This window comes from Pristiophorus japonicus, chromosome 19 (genome assembly GCF_044704955.1).
Source record: "Pristiophorus japonicus isolate sPriJap1 chromosome 19, sPriJap1.hap1, whole genome shotgun sequence".
Taxonomy (NCBI): domain Eukaryota; kingdom Metazoa; phylum Chordata; class Chondrichthyes; family Pristiophoridae; genus Pristiophorus; species Pristiophorus japonicus.
Window position 1 is genome coordinate 16,914,147 of NC_091995.1, and position 19,790 is coordinate 16,933,936.

Here is a 19,790-nt window from a genome sequence, read left to right on the forward strand (position 1 = left end):
AGTTCATGGCTGAACATACAACTTCAGTACCCCATTCCTGCTTTCTCGCCGTACCCCATTCCTGCTTTCTTGCCATACCCCTTGATCCCCCTAGTAGTAAGGACTACATTTAACTCCTTTTTGAATATATTTAGTGAATTGGCCTCAACAACTTTCTGTGGTAGAGAATTCCACAGGTTCACCACCCTCTGGGTGAAGAAGTTTCTCCTCATCTCGGTCCTAAATGGCTTACCCCTTATCCTTCGACTGTGACCCCTGGTTCTGGACTTCCCCAACATTGGGAACATTCTTCCTGCATCTAACCTGTCTAAACCCGTCAGAATTTTAAATGTTTTTATGAGATCCCCTCTCATTCTTCTGAACTCCAGTGAATACAAGCCCAGTTGATCCAGTCTTTCTTGATATGTCAGTCCCGCCATCCCGGGAATCAGTCTGGTGAACCTTCGCTGCACTCCCTCAATAGCAAGAATGTCCTTCCTCAAGTTAGGAGACCAAAACTGTACACAATACTCCAGGTGTGGCCTTACCAAGGTCCTGTACAACTGTAACAACATATCCCTGCCCCTGTACTCAAATCCCCTCGCTATGAAGGCCAACATGCCATTTGCTTTCTTAACCGCCTGCTGTACCTGCATGCAAACCTTCAATGACTGATGTACCATGACACCCAGGTCTCGTTGCACCTCCCCTTTTCCTAATCTGTCACCATTTAGATAATAGTCTGTCTCTCTATTCTGTGGAATGCACTGACTACATATGTGAGTATCCACATGTGACTGACTAAAAGGCTATGTAAGAATGATCAACTCAAAACCTACAGACTAGGGTGTGCAAAATTGAGCACACAGTTAGCGACCTGCCTGAATCTCGAAGGGGAAGGGTTGGAGATAGACATGCCTTTGGACTACTATATGGCATTTCTTTTATTGTAAGTTCTTTTACCAACCTGCTGACAGACCATAGTCGAGAGATTGACACAGACACATTGTGATCAGCTCAATCTCGTACATGTTTTAAACAGGTCAGACATGGAAAAGAAGTGCCTATTTCAATTTCAATTTCAAAATTGTTATTTTTAAATTGCCACTTGATGAATACTTTTTGTTTCCTCCTCTCCTGCTTCTCTCTGGGGTACGTACGTCTGCATGTGCACTGGTGACCCTTTCCCAAATGGCTGAGCCTCCGACATCAATTTGGGCAGCAAGTGTTGGTTGGCTGTTTGATTACAGTGTGCGTCGCATTCAAATCTGATCCGGTCCTCACCTGACACTGACACGCACTTGAACCTTCCAGTAGTCACCAGGAGCAGGAGCACCGGCTAATTTTAATCTTCCTTGATTTACCATTTCCAAATCATTTACTGTCTTGTGTACCTGTGTAATTAGGTAAGCTTATAAAGGTATACAAGTTAGTAAATGAAATGGAATCAGTCAATCTGAAGTGCTACTTTAAACTAAATTTGGGGAGTAGGACAAGGGGTCATTGATTCAAACTGGTGAAAGGCAGCTTTAGGATTGACACCAGGAAGTTTGTTTTACACAGAATGATCAATACTTGGTTAGAATTCCCGATAAGAGGTGTGAAGGCGAAAATTCTGGATGCATTTTTAAAAATTTGATGTTTCAGTGGGGAGGGTGCAGTGGAGTATTTCTGGATGGATGAACTAATATGGCTGAAGAGCCTTGCTCATCCATCATTATTTTGAAATCTATGAGGAGAGATTGAGTAGAATGGGCCTATATTCCCTGGAGTTGAGAAGAATGAGAGGTAATCTCATTGAAACGTGTAAAATTCTTAGAGGGCTTGATAGGGTGAGCAAGTTATTATTTAAACAGAGAAAGATTGTAAAGTGCCGCAGTACAGCGGGACCTGGGGGTACTTGTGCATGAAATACAAAAGGATAGTATGCAGGTACAGCAAGTGATCAGGAAGGCCAATGGAATCTTGGCCTTTATTGCAAAGGGGATGGAGTATAAAAGCAGGAAAGTCTTGTTACAACTGTACAGGGTATTGGTGGGACCACACCTGGAATACTGCATGCAGTTTTGGTTTCCATATTTACGAAAGGATATACTTGCTTTGGAGGCAGTTAAGGGTCACTCGGTTGATGCCGGAGATGAGGGGGTTGACTTATGAGGAAAGGTTGAGTAGGTTGGGCCTCTACTCATTGGAATTCAGAAGAATGAGAGATGATCTTATAGAAACGTATAAGATTATGAGGGGGCTTGACAAGGTGGATTCAAAGAGGATGTTTCCATTGGTGAGGGAGACGACTAGAACTAGAGAGCATGATCTTAGTATAAGGGGCTGCCCATTTAAAACTGAGATGAGGAGAAATTTCTTCTCTTGAGGGTTGTGAATCTGTTGAATTCGCTGCCTCAGAGAGCTGTGGAAGCTGGGACATTAAATAAATTTAAGACAGAAATAGACAGTTTCTTAAACGATAAGTGGTTATGGGGAGCGGGCAGGGAAATGGAGCTGAGTCCATGATCAGATCAGCCATGGTCTTATTGAATGGCGGAGCAGGCTCTCGGGGGCCTTATGGCCTACTCCTGCTCCTATTTCTTATGTTCTTATAGGGTATATGGTGAGAGGTTGTTTTCCCCTGGCTGGGGAGTCTAGGAACTAGGGGTCACAGTCTCAGAATAAGGGGTCGCCCATTTAGGACGGAGATGAAGAGACATTTTTTCACTCGGAGGGTGGTGAATCTTTGGAATTCTCTGCCCCCGTGGGCTGTGGATGCTCAGATGTTGAGTACATTAAAGACTGAGATCGATAGACACAAAGGGAATCAAAGGATATGGGGATAGGGTGGGAAAGTGGAGTAGAGGTCGAAGATCAGCCATGTTCTTATTGAATGGCGGAGCAGGCTCGAGGGGCCGTCCGGCAGACTTCTGCTCCTATTTCTTATGTTCCTTAGGCTAGGTGGATTGAAGTCCGTTGTGCTACCCCTCCTGCAGCCCGTGGTGAGTTTTAATTTTGCACAGAGTGTGAATTAAATTAGGATTTTCCTTGCCCCTATGGTTCGGGAACAGAAGGGGAGAAGATTCTCTCCGAAGTTGAGAGCTGAGAAACAATTGTTTCAACTTCGCCATCTGTGGGCAGAAGGGCAGTACTGCAGGACATGAAATGATACATCTTGGTCCAAAATAAAACTAGATTAAACGAAAGAGCGGTTTCTATTTCTTTTGCCTCACCTCTACCTTCCTTCCATCTAAAAGGCAGAAGGGCATTTATGGAATTATTTGGGTTTTATTTGCTGTTCCCTAATGGAAACTAAAGTGAATTGCAACAAAATCAATGTAATCATCAACGAACGACATTGTCTTTCACACCACAAAGGACATCCCCATATCGAGTGCAGAGAAGGCCGGTCATGAATTGAGCCCATGCGGTACTGGGGCACAAGGTAACGAAAGTTGAAAATTGGCATCAAGAAATCTCACAATGTGCTGCAGGAAGAAAGAGAACAAAAATTACTGCCATTTCAAAAAGATAACCTGTGGAATTGAGCCCACATTTGAAATGATTGTCTGTTTTCCTCTCTTCCCTCCTCTCTTGAAGGTGCTGTCCTTGCTGTTTGATTCCACGGGCAATGGCACCAAAGCTACTCTTGTGTGAGCCTAGACGGGTGAGTCTTGGCAAGCTATTCAACCTGTCTTCAGCTGATGCCCGCACACTGGATTTAACGTGGGACCCCTCCGCCCTCTCTCCATAACTTTGTAACGCAACAGGTGCTGCCTGCGTCAGATGGGTGCCAACCGTTGTTCAGTGGGTAGCACTTTCATGTCCGAATCAGAAGGTCGTGGGTTCAAGTCCCACTCCAGAGACTGGAGCATAAAATTTGGTTGACAACTTCCTCACAGTGTCAGTACTGAGGGAGCACTGCACTGTCAGAGGTGCCGCCTTTCAGATGCGACGTTAGACCAAGTCTGCCCTCTCAGGTGGACGCAAAAGGTCCCACAGCACTGTTCAAAGAAGAGCAGAGGGGAGTTGTCCCCGGTGTGTTGACCAATATCTATCCCTCAACCAACATCGCCAAGGCAGATTATCTGGTCATTATCACATTGCTGTTTGTGGGAGCTTGTGCACAAATCGGCTGCCCCGTTTCCAACATCACAACAGTGGCTCTTTCAAAAGTACTTCACTGGCTGTTGAGCACTTGGGGACATCCTGAGGCGGTGAAAGGCACTGGAGAAATGCAAGATCTTTCTTATGCCAACTAAGTTATTTATTTATTTAATAAGCAAACACTAGCATAAGTCAGCATCTTCACAGAGGGAGAGTGCATCCTAAACTTAAGGGGGCGGGGGGGGGGAAACGCCCGTTGTCACTAACCTTGGGCCTGCTCCAAGACAAGAATGGCTACCAAGTCCAAGCAACTGGCGCGGTGCTCGAACTGCAGGCGAAGATCGTTGGTCAGGTTCGGAGACCTGCCTGTATTGGGAGAGGAGTGAAATAATGAGAGAGAGAGAGGCATGTTTTAGTGGTATCGCGGTCCGTGTTTATCAACAGAATGACAGCAATCGATGGATGTCTCAGGCTGACCACTCTCCCAACAATTCTCATACACGATGCACGCAAGAGTGCTATAACCCAGTGACATGTGGTGAGTTATCACCGTATAACTGGAAGGCCTCCCGTGGCATTGCTCACGGGAGCCGGAGGGTCTGGGGTTTTATACGGTCTCCAGTGTTTTACACAGAAGTTGGCCATCCGGCCCATCGTGCCTGTGCCAGCCCTTTGATAAAGCTATCCAATGAATCCCACACCGCCCCCGCTTATTCTCCATAGCCCTGCAAAATTTTCCCCTTCAAGTACTTGCCCAATTTTGCATTGGAAGTTACTACTGAATCTGTTTCCACCGCCCCTTCAGGCAGTGCTTTCCAGATCACATCAACTTCCTGCGTAAACATTTTTTTCCTCGTGTCGCCTCTGCTTTTGCTAATTACTTTAAAGCAGTGTGCTCCGGTTACCGACTGGAAATTGTTTCTCCTTTTTTTTTTACTCGATCAAAACCCTGCATAATTTTGAACACCTCTATCAAATCGCCTCTTGACCTCCAAGGAGAACAACTACCCCAGCTTCTCCGGTCTCTCCACATAACTCAAGTCCCTCATCCCTGGTACCATTCTCGTGAATCTTTTCTGCACCCTCTCTAAGGCCTTGACATCCTTCCTAAAGTGTGGTGCCCAGAATTGGACACAACATTCCAGTTGACGCCTGACCAGAGATTTCTGTAACCCTTACTACCCATGCCCAACAAAAATCTTATCGATCTCAGTTTGGAAATGTTCAACTGACCCCCAGCATCAACAGCTTTTTGGGGAAGGGAGTTTCAGATTTCCACCACCATTTGTGTGAAGAAGTGCTTCTTGGCATCATCCATGAACAGCCCCGCTCTAATTTTAAGGTTATGCCCCCTTGTTCTGAACTCCCTCCAGAGGAAATAGTTTCTCTCTGCCTACCCTTTCATTATCTTAAACATCTTAATTAAATCACTCCTTAATAATCTTCTGTACTCAAGCGAATAGAACCCTAGACTGCAACCTGCCCTCATAATTTAACCTTTTTAGCCTCACATAGAAGTTACAAGATGGAAACAGGCCGTTTGGCCCAACCAGTCTGTGCCGACATTTACCGTCACTTCCCACTCAACGGTTGAACATAAGAAATAGGAGCAGGAGCCCCTCGAGCCTGCTCTGCCATTCAATAAAATCATGGCTGGTCAGATCTTGGCCTCAACTCCACTTCCCTGCCCGCTCCCCATAACCCTTGACTCCCTTATCATTCAAAAATCTATCTATCTCCACCTTAAATATATTCAATGACCCAGGCTCCACAGCTCTATGGGGTAGAGAATTCCAAAGATTCACGACCCTCTGAGAGAAGAAATTCATCCTCATTTCCGTTTTAAATGGGCGACCCCTTATTTTGAAACTATGCCCCCTAGTTCTAGATTCCTCCACGAGGGGAAACATCCTCTCTGCATCTACCATGTCACGCCACTTCAGAATCTGCTAGGTTTTAATAAGATACCCTCTCATTCTTCTAAACTCCAATGAGTATAGGCCAACCTGATAAACCTTTCTTCATAAGACAATCCCTTCATCTTGGGAATCAACCTCGTGAACCTTCTCTGAATTTCCTCCAAAGCAAGTATATCCCTCCTTAAATAAGGAGAGCAAAACTGTACACAGTACTCCAGGTGTGATCTCACCAACACCCAGTACAGTTGTAGCAGGATTTCCCTACTTTTATACTCCATCCCCCTTGCAATAAAGGTCAACATTACATTTGCATTCCTAATTACTTGCTGTACCTGCAGGCTAACTTTTTTCCCTATGTACCTCAGCATTTTGTAACTACTCTCCGTTTAAATAATAATTTGCTTTTTTATTTCTCCTCCCAAACTGGATAGCCTCACATTTTCCCACATTATACTCCATCTGCCAGATTTTTGCCCACTTACTTAGCCTATCTATATCCCTTTGCAGATTCTTTGTGCCCTTTACACAATTGCTTTCCCACCTATCTTTGTATCAGCAGCAAATTTGGCTACATTACACTCAGTCCCTTCATCCAAGTCATTCATATCGATTGTAAATCCCTGTGGCACCTCACGAGTTTGCCAACCTGAAAATGACCCATTTATCCTGACTCTCTGTTTTCTGTTAGCTAGCCAATCCTCTATACATGCTAATATATTACTCAACCCTATGAGCTCTTGTGCAGTAACCTTTTATGTGGCACCTTATCGAATGCCTTCTGGAAATCCAAATACATGGCATCTACTGGTTCCCCTTTATCCAGCCTGCTCGTTACATCCTCAAAGAACTTAAGCAAATTTGTCGAACTTGATTTCCCGATCATAAAACCATGCTGACTCTGCTTGACTGTATCATGATTTTCTAAATGTTCTGCTACCACTTCCTTCATGATGAACTCCAGCATTTTTCCAATGACAGATGTTAGGCTATAACTGATCTATAGTTGCCTGCTTTCTGTCTCCCTCCTTTCTTAAATAGGGGCGTTACATTTGCGGTTTTCCAATCCGCTGGGACAAACAATGCATCCACTATCTCTGCAGCCACTTATTTTAAGACCCTAGGATGTAGGCCATCAGGTCCAGGGGACTTGTCCACCTTTAGTCCCATTAGTTTGCCCAGTACTTTTTCTCTAGTGATAGTGATTGTTTTAAGCTCCACCTCCCAATAACCTCTTGATTATCAATTATTGGGATGCTTTTAGTGTCTTCTACCATGAAGACCGATACAAAATATTTGTTCAAAGTCTTTGCCATTTCTCGGTTTCCCATTATTAATGCCCCAGTCTCATCCTCTAAGGGACCAACATTTACTTTAGCTACTCGCTTCCTTTTTATATACCTGTAGAAGCTCTTACTGTCTTTTTATATTTCTTGTTAATTTACTCAAACTATCTTCTCGCTATTTCTTTAGTCATCCTTTGCCGATTTCTAAAAATGTCCCAATCCTCTGGCCTTTCACTATTCTTCACAACATTGTATGCCTTTGTTTTCAATTTGATAGCATCCTTTACTTCCTTAGTTAGCCACGGAGGGTTCATCATTTCCTTCGGGTCTTTCTTTCTCACTGAAATATATCTTTGCTGAGAGTTATGAAATATCTCCTTAAATGTATGCCACTGCTCATCTACCGTCTTACCCTTTTATCTATTTTCCCAGTCCACTTCAGCCAACTCTGCCTACATACCTTTGTAATTGCCTTTATTTAAGTTCAGGACACTAGTTTGAGACCTAGCGTTCTCTCCTTCAAACTGAATTTGAAATTCTACCATGCTATGATCACTCTTCCCAAGAGGATCCTTTACTATGAGATCATTAATTAATCCAGTCTCATTAAACATTACCAGATCTAAAGTACTCTGCTCCCTGGTTGGATCCACAATGTATTTGTTGTGCCTGCGGCCTGATTCCTACCATAAAGCATCAGCCTCCTGAATGTCTCCAGTCCTCCTTCTTGCGTTTCTAGTAGCAGGATATAATCATCACCCTCCTTCACAAAGAGCTCTGTCCTCTGCTCAGGACGGCCTTGAACAAAGACATACATGGAACAGATGTGTCAGAACCAAACAAGCTCATCAGCGGCTTTGACAGCATCAGGAGCTTTTTTTTTCATTGCCTTCCAACCCCCAGCTTATTTATCTCTAGTTGTTATAGACAAAGAGCATTGAAATCAAGTCCCAGAGTGAATGATGTTGGACCCACTGCACCGCCCAGTCCCAGAGGGGGAAAAGGACAGTGTCTGACCCACTGCACCACCCAGTCCCAGAGCAGGAAAGGACAGTGTGTGACCCACTATACCACCCAGTCCCAGAGGGGGAAAGGACAGTGTGTGACCCACTGCACCACCCAGTCCCAGAGGGGGAAAGGACAGTGTGTGACCCACTGCACCACCCAGTCCCAGAGGGGGAAAGGACACTGTCTGACCCAGTGCACCACCTAGTCCCAGAGGGGGAAAGGACAGTGTCTGACCCACTGCACCACCCAGTCCCTGAGGTGTTAATGCCATTGAATTTCAAGGGGAGGTGTTTAGATTCTTTCTTTTGGAGATAGTCATTGCCTGACACTTGTGTGGCACCAGTGTTGCTTGCCACATATTAACGCGAGGCTGAATGTTGTCCAGGTCTTGCTGGATGTGGGGATGTATTGCTTTATTATCTGAGGAATTGCAAATAGAGCTGAACACTGCAATGATCAGTGAACAAACCCACTTTGGACCTTATGATCGAGGGAGGCCCATTGATGAAGCAGCTGAAGATAGTTGTGCAAGGACGCTGCCCTGAGGAACTCCTGCAGCACTGTCGGCTGAGATGATTGACCTCCAACAACTACAACCACTGGGTCTAACTTTCCTGTGTACATTACATAACAATACACTGGGTATGAAAGATTCTCTAAACTAGGCTTGTATTCCCTGGAATACAGAAGGTAAAGTTGTAATTTGAGGATGTTAAGATTGGGAAAGGAATTGATAGGGTAGATGGAGAGAAACATTTTCTGCTGGTAAGGGGAGGTGGGAGGGAGGGGGGGGGGGAGGTGGGAGGGAGGGGGGGGGGGGGTGGAGCAGTCCAGAATAAGGGACAATAACCTTAAATTCAGAGCCTGGCTAGTCAGGAGAGAAATTAGGAAACACTCTGTCATGTAAAGGGTGGTAGAAGTGTGGAACTCTATCCTAGGAAAAGCAGCAGATGCAAGTTCATGTAGTAGTTTTAAATCTGTGATCGATGGATTTTTGCTAGACAATGGTATAAAAGGATATGGAGCCAAGGTGGGTTGATGGAGTTAGGATCCAGATCAGCCACGATCAATCTCATTGATCAAGCTCGAAGGGTTGAATGGCCTCCTCCTGACCCTATGTGTAATGTTCCTATATATGCAACACAGCAGCACACAGCATAATACTGGGGCGAACCCACTTGCCAATATAAAGGTACATACTGTTTGTTGGGTAAGAATGTGAAAGTTGACGGATTTGAGCTATGAAATAGTGGATGACTGGCAACACTCTGGTGGATTCCCGCCTGTTTTGAGCTCACCTTCCAGGATCATCTCCTGCGTCTCGTTGCTGATGTGATAGGACCATTCTCGAGACAAACAGGTCATGGTTCTGTGGAACAACAGAAAGTAATGTCCTGATTACTCTTCAGCCTCAACTGAAGACCCTGATTACTCTCTCTCCTCCTCTGCCAAAGATGCTGATTTAAGCTGGGTTACAGGTCCCTGAGCATCACAGAACTTCAACGTGAACTTCACCGGAAATAAGGCAGTGCTGCACCTGAGCTATACAGTCAGATGTTCCCCAGTAAATCCAACCTCTATCCTGTTTATATTAAATAACAGTGCACTGGGTATATCATCATTATAGGCAGTCCCTCGTATCAAGGATGACTTGCTTCCACGCCAAAAAGGGATGAGTTCACCGGTGTTTCAATGAAGGACATAATATTCAAGGTCCCGAACTACATGTTGAAGCAAGGAAGATGCCTTGCGTGGATTTTTTTTAACGTGTGGTGGCCGTTGCACCCCAGCCACCACACGGGCTTGGTCTTGGTCCAGTGGCAAGGATTAACCAAAATGACTGGAGCCCAGCTCTGCTGCATGGACCTAGTGTGCACACATATTGCAGTGTGGGCTGGCCTGTGCCGCCCCTGGGCCCTCGCCTCTTCTGGCCACCATAACTCATGCATCTCCTGGGCCTGATCACATCGCTCTGCAATCTCTCGCCGCTCCTTCGCCTCGACCTCGCCGCTCCTGTTGTAACTGCCCACGCTTCAATCGCCGACCTGGGTTATGGTGACGTCCAGTCATTAAGGAAGAAATAGCGGGACATCGAGATAGGAATAGTGCAATCAAGCAGACGCAACATGGATTCATGAAGGGGAAATCATGTGTAACTAATTTACTGGAATTGTTTGAGGATATAACGAGCATGGTGGATAGAGGTGTACCGATGGATGTGGTGTATTTAGATTTCCAAAAGGCATTCGATAAGGTGCCACACAAAAGGTTACTGCAGAAGATAAAGGTACGCGGAGTCAGAGGAAATGTATTAGCATGGATAGAGAATTGGCTGGTGAACAGAAAGCAGAGAGTCAGGATAAATGGGTCCTTTTTGGGTTGGAAATCGGTGGTTAGTGGTGTGCCACAGGGATCAGTGCTGGGACCACAACTGTTTACAATATACATAGATGACCTGGAAGAGGGGACAGAGTGTAGTGTAACAAAATTTGCAGATGACACAAAGATTAGTGGGAAAGCGGGTTGTGTAGAGGACACAGAGAGGCTGCAAAGAGATTTAGATAGGTTAAGCGAATGGGCTAAGGTTTGGCAGATGGAATACAATGTCGGAAAATGTGAGGTCATCCACCTTGGGGAAAAAAAAACAGTAAAAGGAAATATTATTTGAATGGGGAGAAATTACAACATGCTGCAGTGCAGAAGGACCTGGGGGTCCTTGTGCATGGAAACTCTTTTAGAGTCTACCTGCAAAACATTAAACCGTGCCACCCGACCTGGGTGACACACCAGACATTTACAAGGCCCTTTTTTTCCTTTTTTTTTGTGTTTTTCTTTTTTTTGGGGTTTTTTTTTGGGCACTAAAATCACAATTTTTCCCCAGTGCCCCCTATAAAAGGGAAGGGGACACTAAAAGCACCGGCAATTAAAACAAATTAAACTTTAAAACGTAAAATCAAATTAAAATTTGGTTGCCGGGCGTGATGATGCACTCCAGTCCCTCTGGTGCCCACCTCTCGCGGAAGGCCGCGAGCGTACCGGTGGACACCGTGTGCTCCATCTCCAAGGACACCCTGGACCGGATGTAAGAGCAGAAGAGAGGCAGGCAGTCAGGTTGAACGACCCCCTCGACCGCCCGCTGCCTGGACCGGCTGATGGCACCCTTGGCCGTGCCCAGGAGCAGTCCTACGAGGAGGCCTTCGGACCTACCCGCTCCCCTCTGCACAGGGTGCCCAAAGATCAGAAGAGTGGGACTGAAGTGCAGCCAGAATTTCAGGAGCAGCCCCTTCAAATAATGGAACAGGGGCTGCAACCTTGTGCATGGATCCCAAAAAGTTAGTTTGCAGGTGCAGCAGGTAATCAAGAAGGCAAAAGAAATGTTGGCCTTCATTGCGAGAGGGATGGAGTACAAAAGCAGGGAGGTCCTGCTGCAACTGTACAGGGTATTGGTGAGGCCGCACCTGGAGTACTGCGTGCAGTTTTGGTCACCTTACTTAAGGAAGGATATACTAGCTTTGGAGCGCGTACAGAGACGATTCACTCGGCTGATTCCAGAGATGAGGGGGTTACTTTATGATGATAGATTGAGTAGACTGGGTCTTTACTCGTTGGAGTTCAGAAGGATGAGGGGTGATCTTATAGAAACATTTAAAATAATGAAGGGGATAGACAGGATAGAGGCAGAGAGATTGTTTCCACTGGTCAGGGAGACTAGAACTAGGGGGCACAGCCTCAAAATACGGGGGAGCCAATTTAAAACCGAGTTGAGAAGGAATTTCTTCTCCCAGAGGGTTGTGAATCTGTGGAATTCTCTGCCCAAGGAAGCAGTTGAGGCTAGCTCATTGAATATATTCAAATCACAGATAGATTTTAACCAATAAGGGAATTAAGGGTTATGGGGAGCAGGCGGGTAAGTGGAGCTGAGTCCACGGCCAGATCAGCCATGATCTTGTTAAATGGCGGAGCAGGCTCGAGGGGCTAGATGGCCTACTCCTGTTCCTAATTCTTATGTTCTTATTAATGTTGGGGAAGTCCAGAACCAGGGGTCACAGTCTAAGGATAAGGGGTAAGCCATTTAGGACAGAGATGAGGAGAAACTTCTTCACCCAGAGAGTGGTGAGCCTGTGGAATTCTCTACCACAGAAAGTTGTTGAGGCCAATTCACTAAATATATTCAAAAAGGAGTTAGATGTAGTCCTTACTACTAGGGGGATCAAGGGGTATGGTGAGAAAGCAGGAATGGGGTACTGAAGTTGCATGTTCAGCCATGAACTCATTGAATGGCGGTGCAGGCTCAAAGGGCCGAATTGCCTACTCCTGCACCTATTTTCTATGTTTCTATGTTTTTTTAATCCAGTCGCCATTAAGCACACCGTGCCTCTAGCCCCAGCCAAAGTCCTTTGTAGCTTCCTGATCTTTTCGTCGCACTGATCGTGACTACAATCCTGAAAACCCTTACTCCTAGCTACCCTGTAGGCGGTTTTGATGTCATTAAACTGGCTTTCCAGCCCTTCCGCTTTCGCTGCTAGTCGGGAATTTTCTTCTCGGAGGACTTGCTCGGCAGTGGGTAAAATGCTATTTATCTCAACCACTTCCTGTGGCCGTCAGTGCCATGTGTTAACCATTCTCTGAGTAAAGAAAATTCTCCTTAAATCCTTATTGGATTTATTTGTAACTATCTTGTATTCATGGCCTCTATTTCTGGATTCTTCCACTAGTGGAAACATTTTCCCCCCATCTACGCTGTCTAATCCATTCATAATTTTAAATGTCTCTAACAGGTCCGCTTTAAGTAGTCTCTTTCATTTTAAAGAAAAAAACCTCAACCGGTTCAATCTTTCCCGATAGCTACAATGTCTCAGCTCTGGTACCACCCTTCTGAATCTTGTTTGCACTTTCTCCAGTGCTTTTATGGCCTTTTTATAGTACAGAGCCCAGTCAAGTGTGGTCTGACCAAGGTCCTATAAAAGTTTAACTTAACTCACTCTTGCTCTCGCTCTCCAGCAAGACACACATCTTGAATTAGGGGGTAATTTTAACCTAACTCTCCAGGTGGGAATCCCACGGGATCAGGTGGAATGCTGGTTTTACACCCCGCCCTATATTACCCTACATCGACTTCAATGGGATGCAAAATCAGCATCGCACCCAATCCCCCATCAGTTTCCCAATTGGCAGGTTAGGTTAAATTTACCCCCCAAAGTCTAAGTTTTAAGAAAAGGCCAGAGAAAGTGGGCTATTCAACCTGGAGAGGAGGCGCCTCAGAGCCAATGAATTCAATACGAGGGACCGCCTATGATGAATAAACAGAGGGTAAGCTGCCAATGGCAGCTGAAAGCATATCCTTTAATCATTTAGAAAAATAATGTCACAGCATGTTTGTCAGATGAATATTGGATAATTGAGGGGTCAGGGGTTCAGATGACATACCCTGGGAGTAAGTTACAGGCTGGAATCTAATCGAGGTGTTCGGGGGTTTATATATAGAATAATAGATACCCTGGAGTGAGTTGCAGGCTGGAATCTAATCGAGAGGTTCAGGTGGTTTATATATAGAATAATGGATACCTGGGAGTGAGTTACAGGCTGGAATCTAATCGAGGTGTTCGGGGGTTTATATTCAGAATAATAGATACCCAGGAATGAGTTACAGACTGGAATCTAATCGAGAGGTTCAGGTGGTTTATATATAGAATAATGGATACCCAGGAATGAGTTACAGACTGGAATCTAATCGAGAGGTTCAGGTGGTTTATATATAGAATAATGGATACCTGGGAGCAAGTTACAGGCTGGAATCTAATCGAGGGGTTCGGGGGTTTATACATAGAATACTGGATGTAGAATCAAAGAATGATAGAGCACAGAAGGAGGCCAGCTTGTGCCGGCTCTCTGCCCACATTGAAAGGTATGGGTGTGGTGCAATGCAAACCCATATACTCGGTGAAGTACGCACTGGCTAAGGCGGAATTCTCCTCGCAGCAGCAGCTTCCGCTTGGCCTCCATGGATGTGAGCAGGAAGACGGCATTGTCCATGGCCCCGAATCTAAGCAGCGAGGTGTTCGAGTCTGCCGCCATCATGATGAAGTACCATTTGCCAGAGTACTGCGGAAGGAAACAAACGCCATCAGGGGAACGCTGCAGCGACTGCAAGATAAATGGTCTTGGCTAACAGCAGAGGTCACAAAGCATTACAAATTGTTTGCAGCACAGAAACAGGCCATTCGGCCCAACTGGTCCGTGCCGGTGTTTATGCTCCACTCAACTCTCCTCCCACCCCTCTTCATCTCACCCCATCAATGTATCCTTCAATTCCTTTCTAACTCATGTATTTATGACTATTCCAACACACTCCTGACTGGCCTCCCACATTCTACCCTACGTAAGCTTGAGGTTAACCAAAACTCGGCTGCCTGTGTCCTAACTGAGTTGAGAAGGAATTTCTCGAGTTGAGAAGGAATTTCTTCTCCCAGAGGGTTGTGAATCTGTGGAATTCTCTGCCCAAGGAAGCAGTTGAGGCTAGCTCATTGAATGTATTCAAATCACAGATCGATAGATTTTTAACCAATAAGGGAATTAAGGGTTACGGGGAGCAGGCAGGTAAGTGGAGCTGAGTCCACGGCCAGATAAGCCATGATCTTGTTGAATGGCGGAGCAGGCTCGAGGGGCTAGATGGCCTACTCCCGTTCCTAATTCTTATGTTCTTATGTAACTTGCACCAAGTCCTGCTCATCCATCACCCCCTGTGGTCGCCGACCTACATTGGCTTCTGGTTAAGCAATGCCTCGATTTCAAAATTCTCATCCTTGCTTACAACTCCCTCCATGGTCTCGCCCCTCCCTATCTCTGTAATCTCCTCCAGCCCCACAATACCCCTCCCCCCAGATGTCTGCGCTCCTCTAATTCTGCCCTCTTGAGCATCACTGATTATAATCGCTCAACCATCGGTGGCTCTGGAAATCCCTCCCTAAACCTCTCTACCTCTCTTTCCTCCTTTCAGACACTCCTTAAAACCTCTCTCTTTCTGCCATAATTGGCTCATGTGGCTTGATGTTAAATGTATCTGTTTTGTCTTATGACACTGCTGTAAATCGCCTTGGGATGTTTTTACTACATTAAAGGCGCTATCTAAATACATGTTGTTGTTGTTCCCTTAAATGTATCTATGCTATTTGCCCCAACTACTCCCTGTCAAGTTCCACATTCTAACCATTCTCTGGGTGAAGAAGTTTCCCCTGAATTCCTCTGACAGACATGCTGTGACCTTATTTTCCTAAATGATTAAAGGGCATGTTTTCATCTGACATTGGCAGCTTACCCACTGTTTATTAGTAATCTATTGGATCTCTTTCTGAAATCAAGTAGCTTATAACCAGAGGTCATACACACCATTGAAGACCTTGGAAGATCAGTCTGCTCTGCTGATTATCCACATCAATAACTCCACGCCAGTTCCAAGTTGGAGCCAGTGCAGGATGATAAAACGAGGAAACCTCCTGTTGGTTTCCCAGTTAGCTTTTCCAGGGAATGCACAATAATTTACCGGAGATGGGGAACACTCTTCCCCTGGCCCTCTGAAGAACAACGTGGATTTGTACAGTGCCTCTCATGACCTCAGGGCGTGCCCCAGAGTGCATTACAGCCAGTGAAGTACTTTTGGAGTGTAGTCACTGCTGTAATGTAGAAAATGTGGCAGCCATCATTGCGCACAGCAAGCTCCCACAAACACCAATGTGATAATGAGCAGATAATCTGCTTTAGTGATGCTGGTTGAGGGATAAATATTGTCCAGGACACCGGGGAGAATTCTCCCTGCTTTTATTCAAAATAGTGCCACGGGATCTTTTACCTCCACCCGAGGGAGCAGATGGGGCCTTGGTTTAATGTCCCATCCGGAAGACGGCACCTCCAAACAGTGCAGCACTCCCTCAGCACTGCACTGGAGTGACAGCCGAGATTTTGTGCTCAAGTCTCTGGAGTAGGACTTGAACCCACGATCTATCTGACTCTGAGGCGAGGGAATGTTGTCCACTGAGCCACGGATGTCACAGTGTGTCTACGATTTTGAGATGGGCGACTGGATGACGTCATCAAAACCCTGGACGCCGTTTTGGAGCGTGGGCAGGAACATCGGCAGATACAGAGGAGTGAGAAGGCCGAGTCGGATGAGTGGTGAGTGTTTGTGGTGAGGTGCGGTGAATGTTTATGGCAGAGATGCGACAGCTGAGGGTAATGGGCCCTGAGGAGCGCACGCTAGGTCCGTGCAGCAGAGCAGGTCTCCAGTCATCTTGATTAATCCTTGCCACTGGACCAAGACCTAGCTCTGTCAAGCCCGTGTGGTGGCTGGTGTGCAACGGTCACCACACGTTAAAAAAATCCACGCACAGGCATCTTCCACCCCCTCAATTGGAGTTCAGGACTGGAACATCGGGTCCTTTATCGAAACACCTGTGAACTCATGGAAGCAAGTCATCCTCGTTCGAGGGACTGCCTATGATGATAATGATGATCTGGGGCGGGGGTAGTTGAGAAGGCCCTGTTTAGTCCCTCCATCAAGCGCAGCTCAATTACTCAGCATAAGGCCGTATAATGGAAAAAAGAGAACTCGTCTGGCAACTCAGACGATCCATGATCGAAATGAATGGTGGAGCAGGCTCGAGAAGTCGAATGGCCAAATAGCCCAGAATTTAACTTATTCAGTCACCATAGTCCTGCTGATGAACTGTGAGCAAAACTGAAATCATTAACATGCATCACCTTTCCAGGTACCACATGCAGTATAAATGCTGCACCAGAGGCCTGTAAAGCCCTCCTGTTCCTATGCAACAGGTCAATATTTATCCCTCAACCAACATCACTAAACACAGATGATCCGGTCATTGTCTCATTACTGTGTGTGGGAGCTTGCTGTGCACAAATTGGCTGTTGTGTTTCCCACATTACAACAGTGACTGCACTTCAAAAAAGCATTTTATTGGCTGTAAAACGCTTTGGGACGTCCCAAGGTTGTGAAATGCGCTATATAAATGCAAGTCCTTTCTTTCTTTATAATACTAGTGGGTAAATGAGCCATTCCCTATCTCTGTAACCTCCTCCAACCCTAAAACCCTCCCGGGTTTCTGCACACCTCCAATTCTGGTCAATTTCCATCGCGGCACCTATGGTGGCCGTGCCTTCAGCTTCCAAGGTCGCAAGCTCTGGAATTCCCTCCCTGAACATCTCTGCCTCTCCTCCTTTAAGACGCTCCTGAAAACATACCTCTTTGACCCCTGCCCTAATATCTCGTTGCGTGGCTAGGTGTGTCAAATTTTGGTTGATTAATCGCTCCTCCGAAGCGCCTTTGGGGCGTTTTACCAGGCTAATGGTGCTATACAAATGCACGTTGTTATGACCAGTGACAGAAGCCCAGACAGTCCCATGTTTGGTCTCTCTGCCTCTGCAGACTTCACTGGTCTTAGCCAGGGTAGGGGGCGCTGTAACCATCCCGAAAGTGACTGCTTTCATGGAAAAATACACTCAGTGCCTGTTTGTTTCTAACTACACAGCGTGGTCGATAAGCCGCGTTGATACAGCTCAAAAACAACGCGCGGTCCTTTCAGTTCTGCCTCAACAGAAGTTTGCCAAAGACTTTCACGAAAGCTCAAAGTGGGACTAGATCTTGACTCTGGGCGCTAGAGTAAAACGGGTCGAGTCGCGGCAGCCCCGTTTTCCATCTTACCCCCCGTTTGTATTTCCCACTGAACTGACGAGGCGAGATGTAAAACCGGGCTGCCGGCTGGCTATCGCATGTCCTGCACCAGCCTGCAAAGTCTGGATCTGCTCCAAAGTCCTTTTAAGTTGCAGTCATGACGACATTCTTTTTTTTGTGCAAGGCAGTTCTGTACAACCATGTGCAAACGCTGCAGTTCATTTACCCCTCTTGTTTTGCAAACTGTTCCACCCACACACCCTGCCTACCGTCTTGTATTAATTAGAGTTTTCTGCCTCTTCCTTCTATCTCTCTATCACCTGATTGACCATTTTATTTTCTCTCCCATACCCCCCACAATTATTTCCCCTCCGCCCCGGTTTGTTCAGACCCGTACTGCCATGTGTGGTACCGCCCCTCGCCACCTTGCCTCCTGACCATTCTTCACATGCAATCATACAGCAGAAGGCCATTCAGCCCATCGTGCCTGTGCCGGCTCTATGAAAGAGCTAACCATTAATTCCACACCCCCCTACTCTTTCCCCGCAGCCTTGCAAATGTTCCCCTTCGAGTATTTATCCATTTCACTTTCGAAAGTTGCTTATTGAATCTGCTTCTGCCACCCTTTCAAGCAGCGCCTTCCAGAGCAATGCCACGCTTTCTCAGGCTGTGTGTGATGGACAATTAGGCCCTGGAATTAACAGATTACAGACCAGTCAGCAGAATTACAGCGATTATGTAAATAGGCTGGTGTGAACTACAGGCTGGTGAAAATCTTTGTGATATTGAACTGGGCCTGCGCAGCAAGCCGTTCGACTACAGAGGGCATCACATGTACACCCCACAATCCCCTCCCCGTAATTTCCAGCAGGCAGAGTGATCCAGCGGAAGGAACCCGAGGCTGATTTCTTTATCCTTTCCCCAAAGCACTGATGTGTACTTCAGTCATCCAAGGCTGAAGTCAGCCCACCCAGCACACATGGCCAGGAATCCAACCTCAACACCTTCCTAACCGACCGGGAAAAACTCCACGTTCCCATATTTACCCATCCTGGACCGCCGACGAGGGCTGGTTTGAAGTTCCTGAAAAAAGCTGCGCCGGACAGGGGTTATTTTATACCTGGGTCTTGTTGAGGCTTCCAGCCGACACCCTGTCATCGTATTGGCACTGCCAAAGGGCTTGCATGGTGAGTCCGAAGAGATACATCATCCATGACCACAGTCGTTGGTACATGGCTGCAAAAAAGCAATTTCTAAAACAAGAATTGCTTCCACCGATCCCAAACTTCTCGCCTTCGCAGACCAAGTGGACACTGAGTGTGCTGGACACTGGATGCTGGGTATTGCATAACAGCATCACAATCATTAACCACATTTCCCAATAAGTTTGAACCTTGAGCAGAGCTAGGGAGAGGGAGAGGGAGGGGGAGGGGGAGGGGGGGGGGCCTCAGGAGAGAAAAATATTACTCAGCAAAGAAGTGCTAACCTCCAGCAGTTAAGTACCCGTTTCCTGTTTTGTGTCCTTCACACCAAAACCAAAGGCTCATTCTTTATAGGTTGTCCTTTACTTTTTAAAAGATAAACAGTCCATGTATTTGAGAAAGTTACTTTCCTTTGTTGCAACCATGTAGCGCACATGGTGCAAATTGTAAAGTCCTGACCCTGCAGTACAGACTTACACGAGGCTCATGCTGAAGTCAAGGTCACTCTGGACCTGCACCTTTATTTCACAGCTCTCGAGTGCCTCACTTGCCTGAGACCTGCCTTTATATACCTGTGTGGAACAGGTATGCAGTGTCTCCTGCAAGTGCACCCCTGGTGGTG

General features: G+C 46.2%; 1 protein-coding gene across 1 annotated transcript; it reads right to left on the reverse strand.

Annotated features, from left to right (window-relative positions):
* Window positions 1-1,394: 1,394 nt before the first annotated feature.
* On the reverse strand, window positions 1,395-19,200 carry LOC139229758 (apolipoprotein M-like). Its single transcript, XM_070861328.1, has 6 exons — window positions 19,087-19,200; window positions 14,235-14,383; window positions 9,580-9,650; window positions 7,961-8,071; window positions 4,339-4,437; window positions 1,395-3,452 (listed from the first exon to the last, which is right to left on the reverse strand). The coding sequence occupies exons 1-6, from the start codon at window positions 19,198-19,200 to the stop codon at window positions 3,433-3,435; spliced, it is 564 nt and encodes a 187-aa protein (XP_070717429.1). The 3' UTR covers window positions 1,395-3,432.
* Window positions 19,201-19,790: the final 590 nt, after the last annotated feature.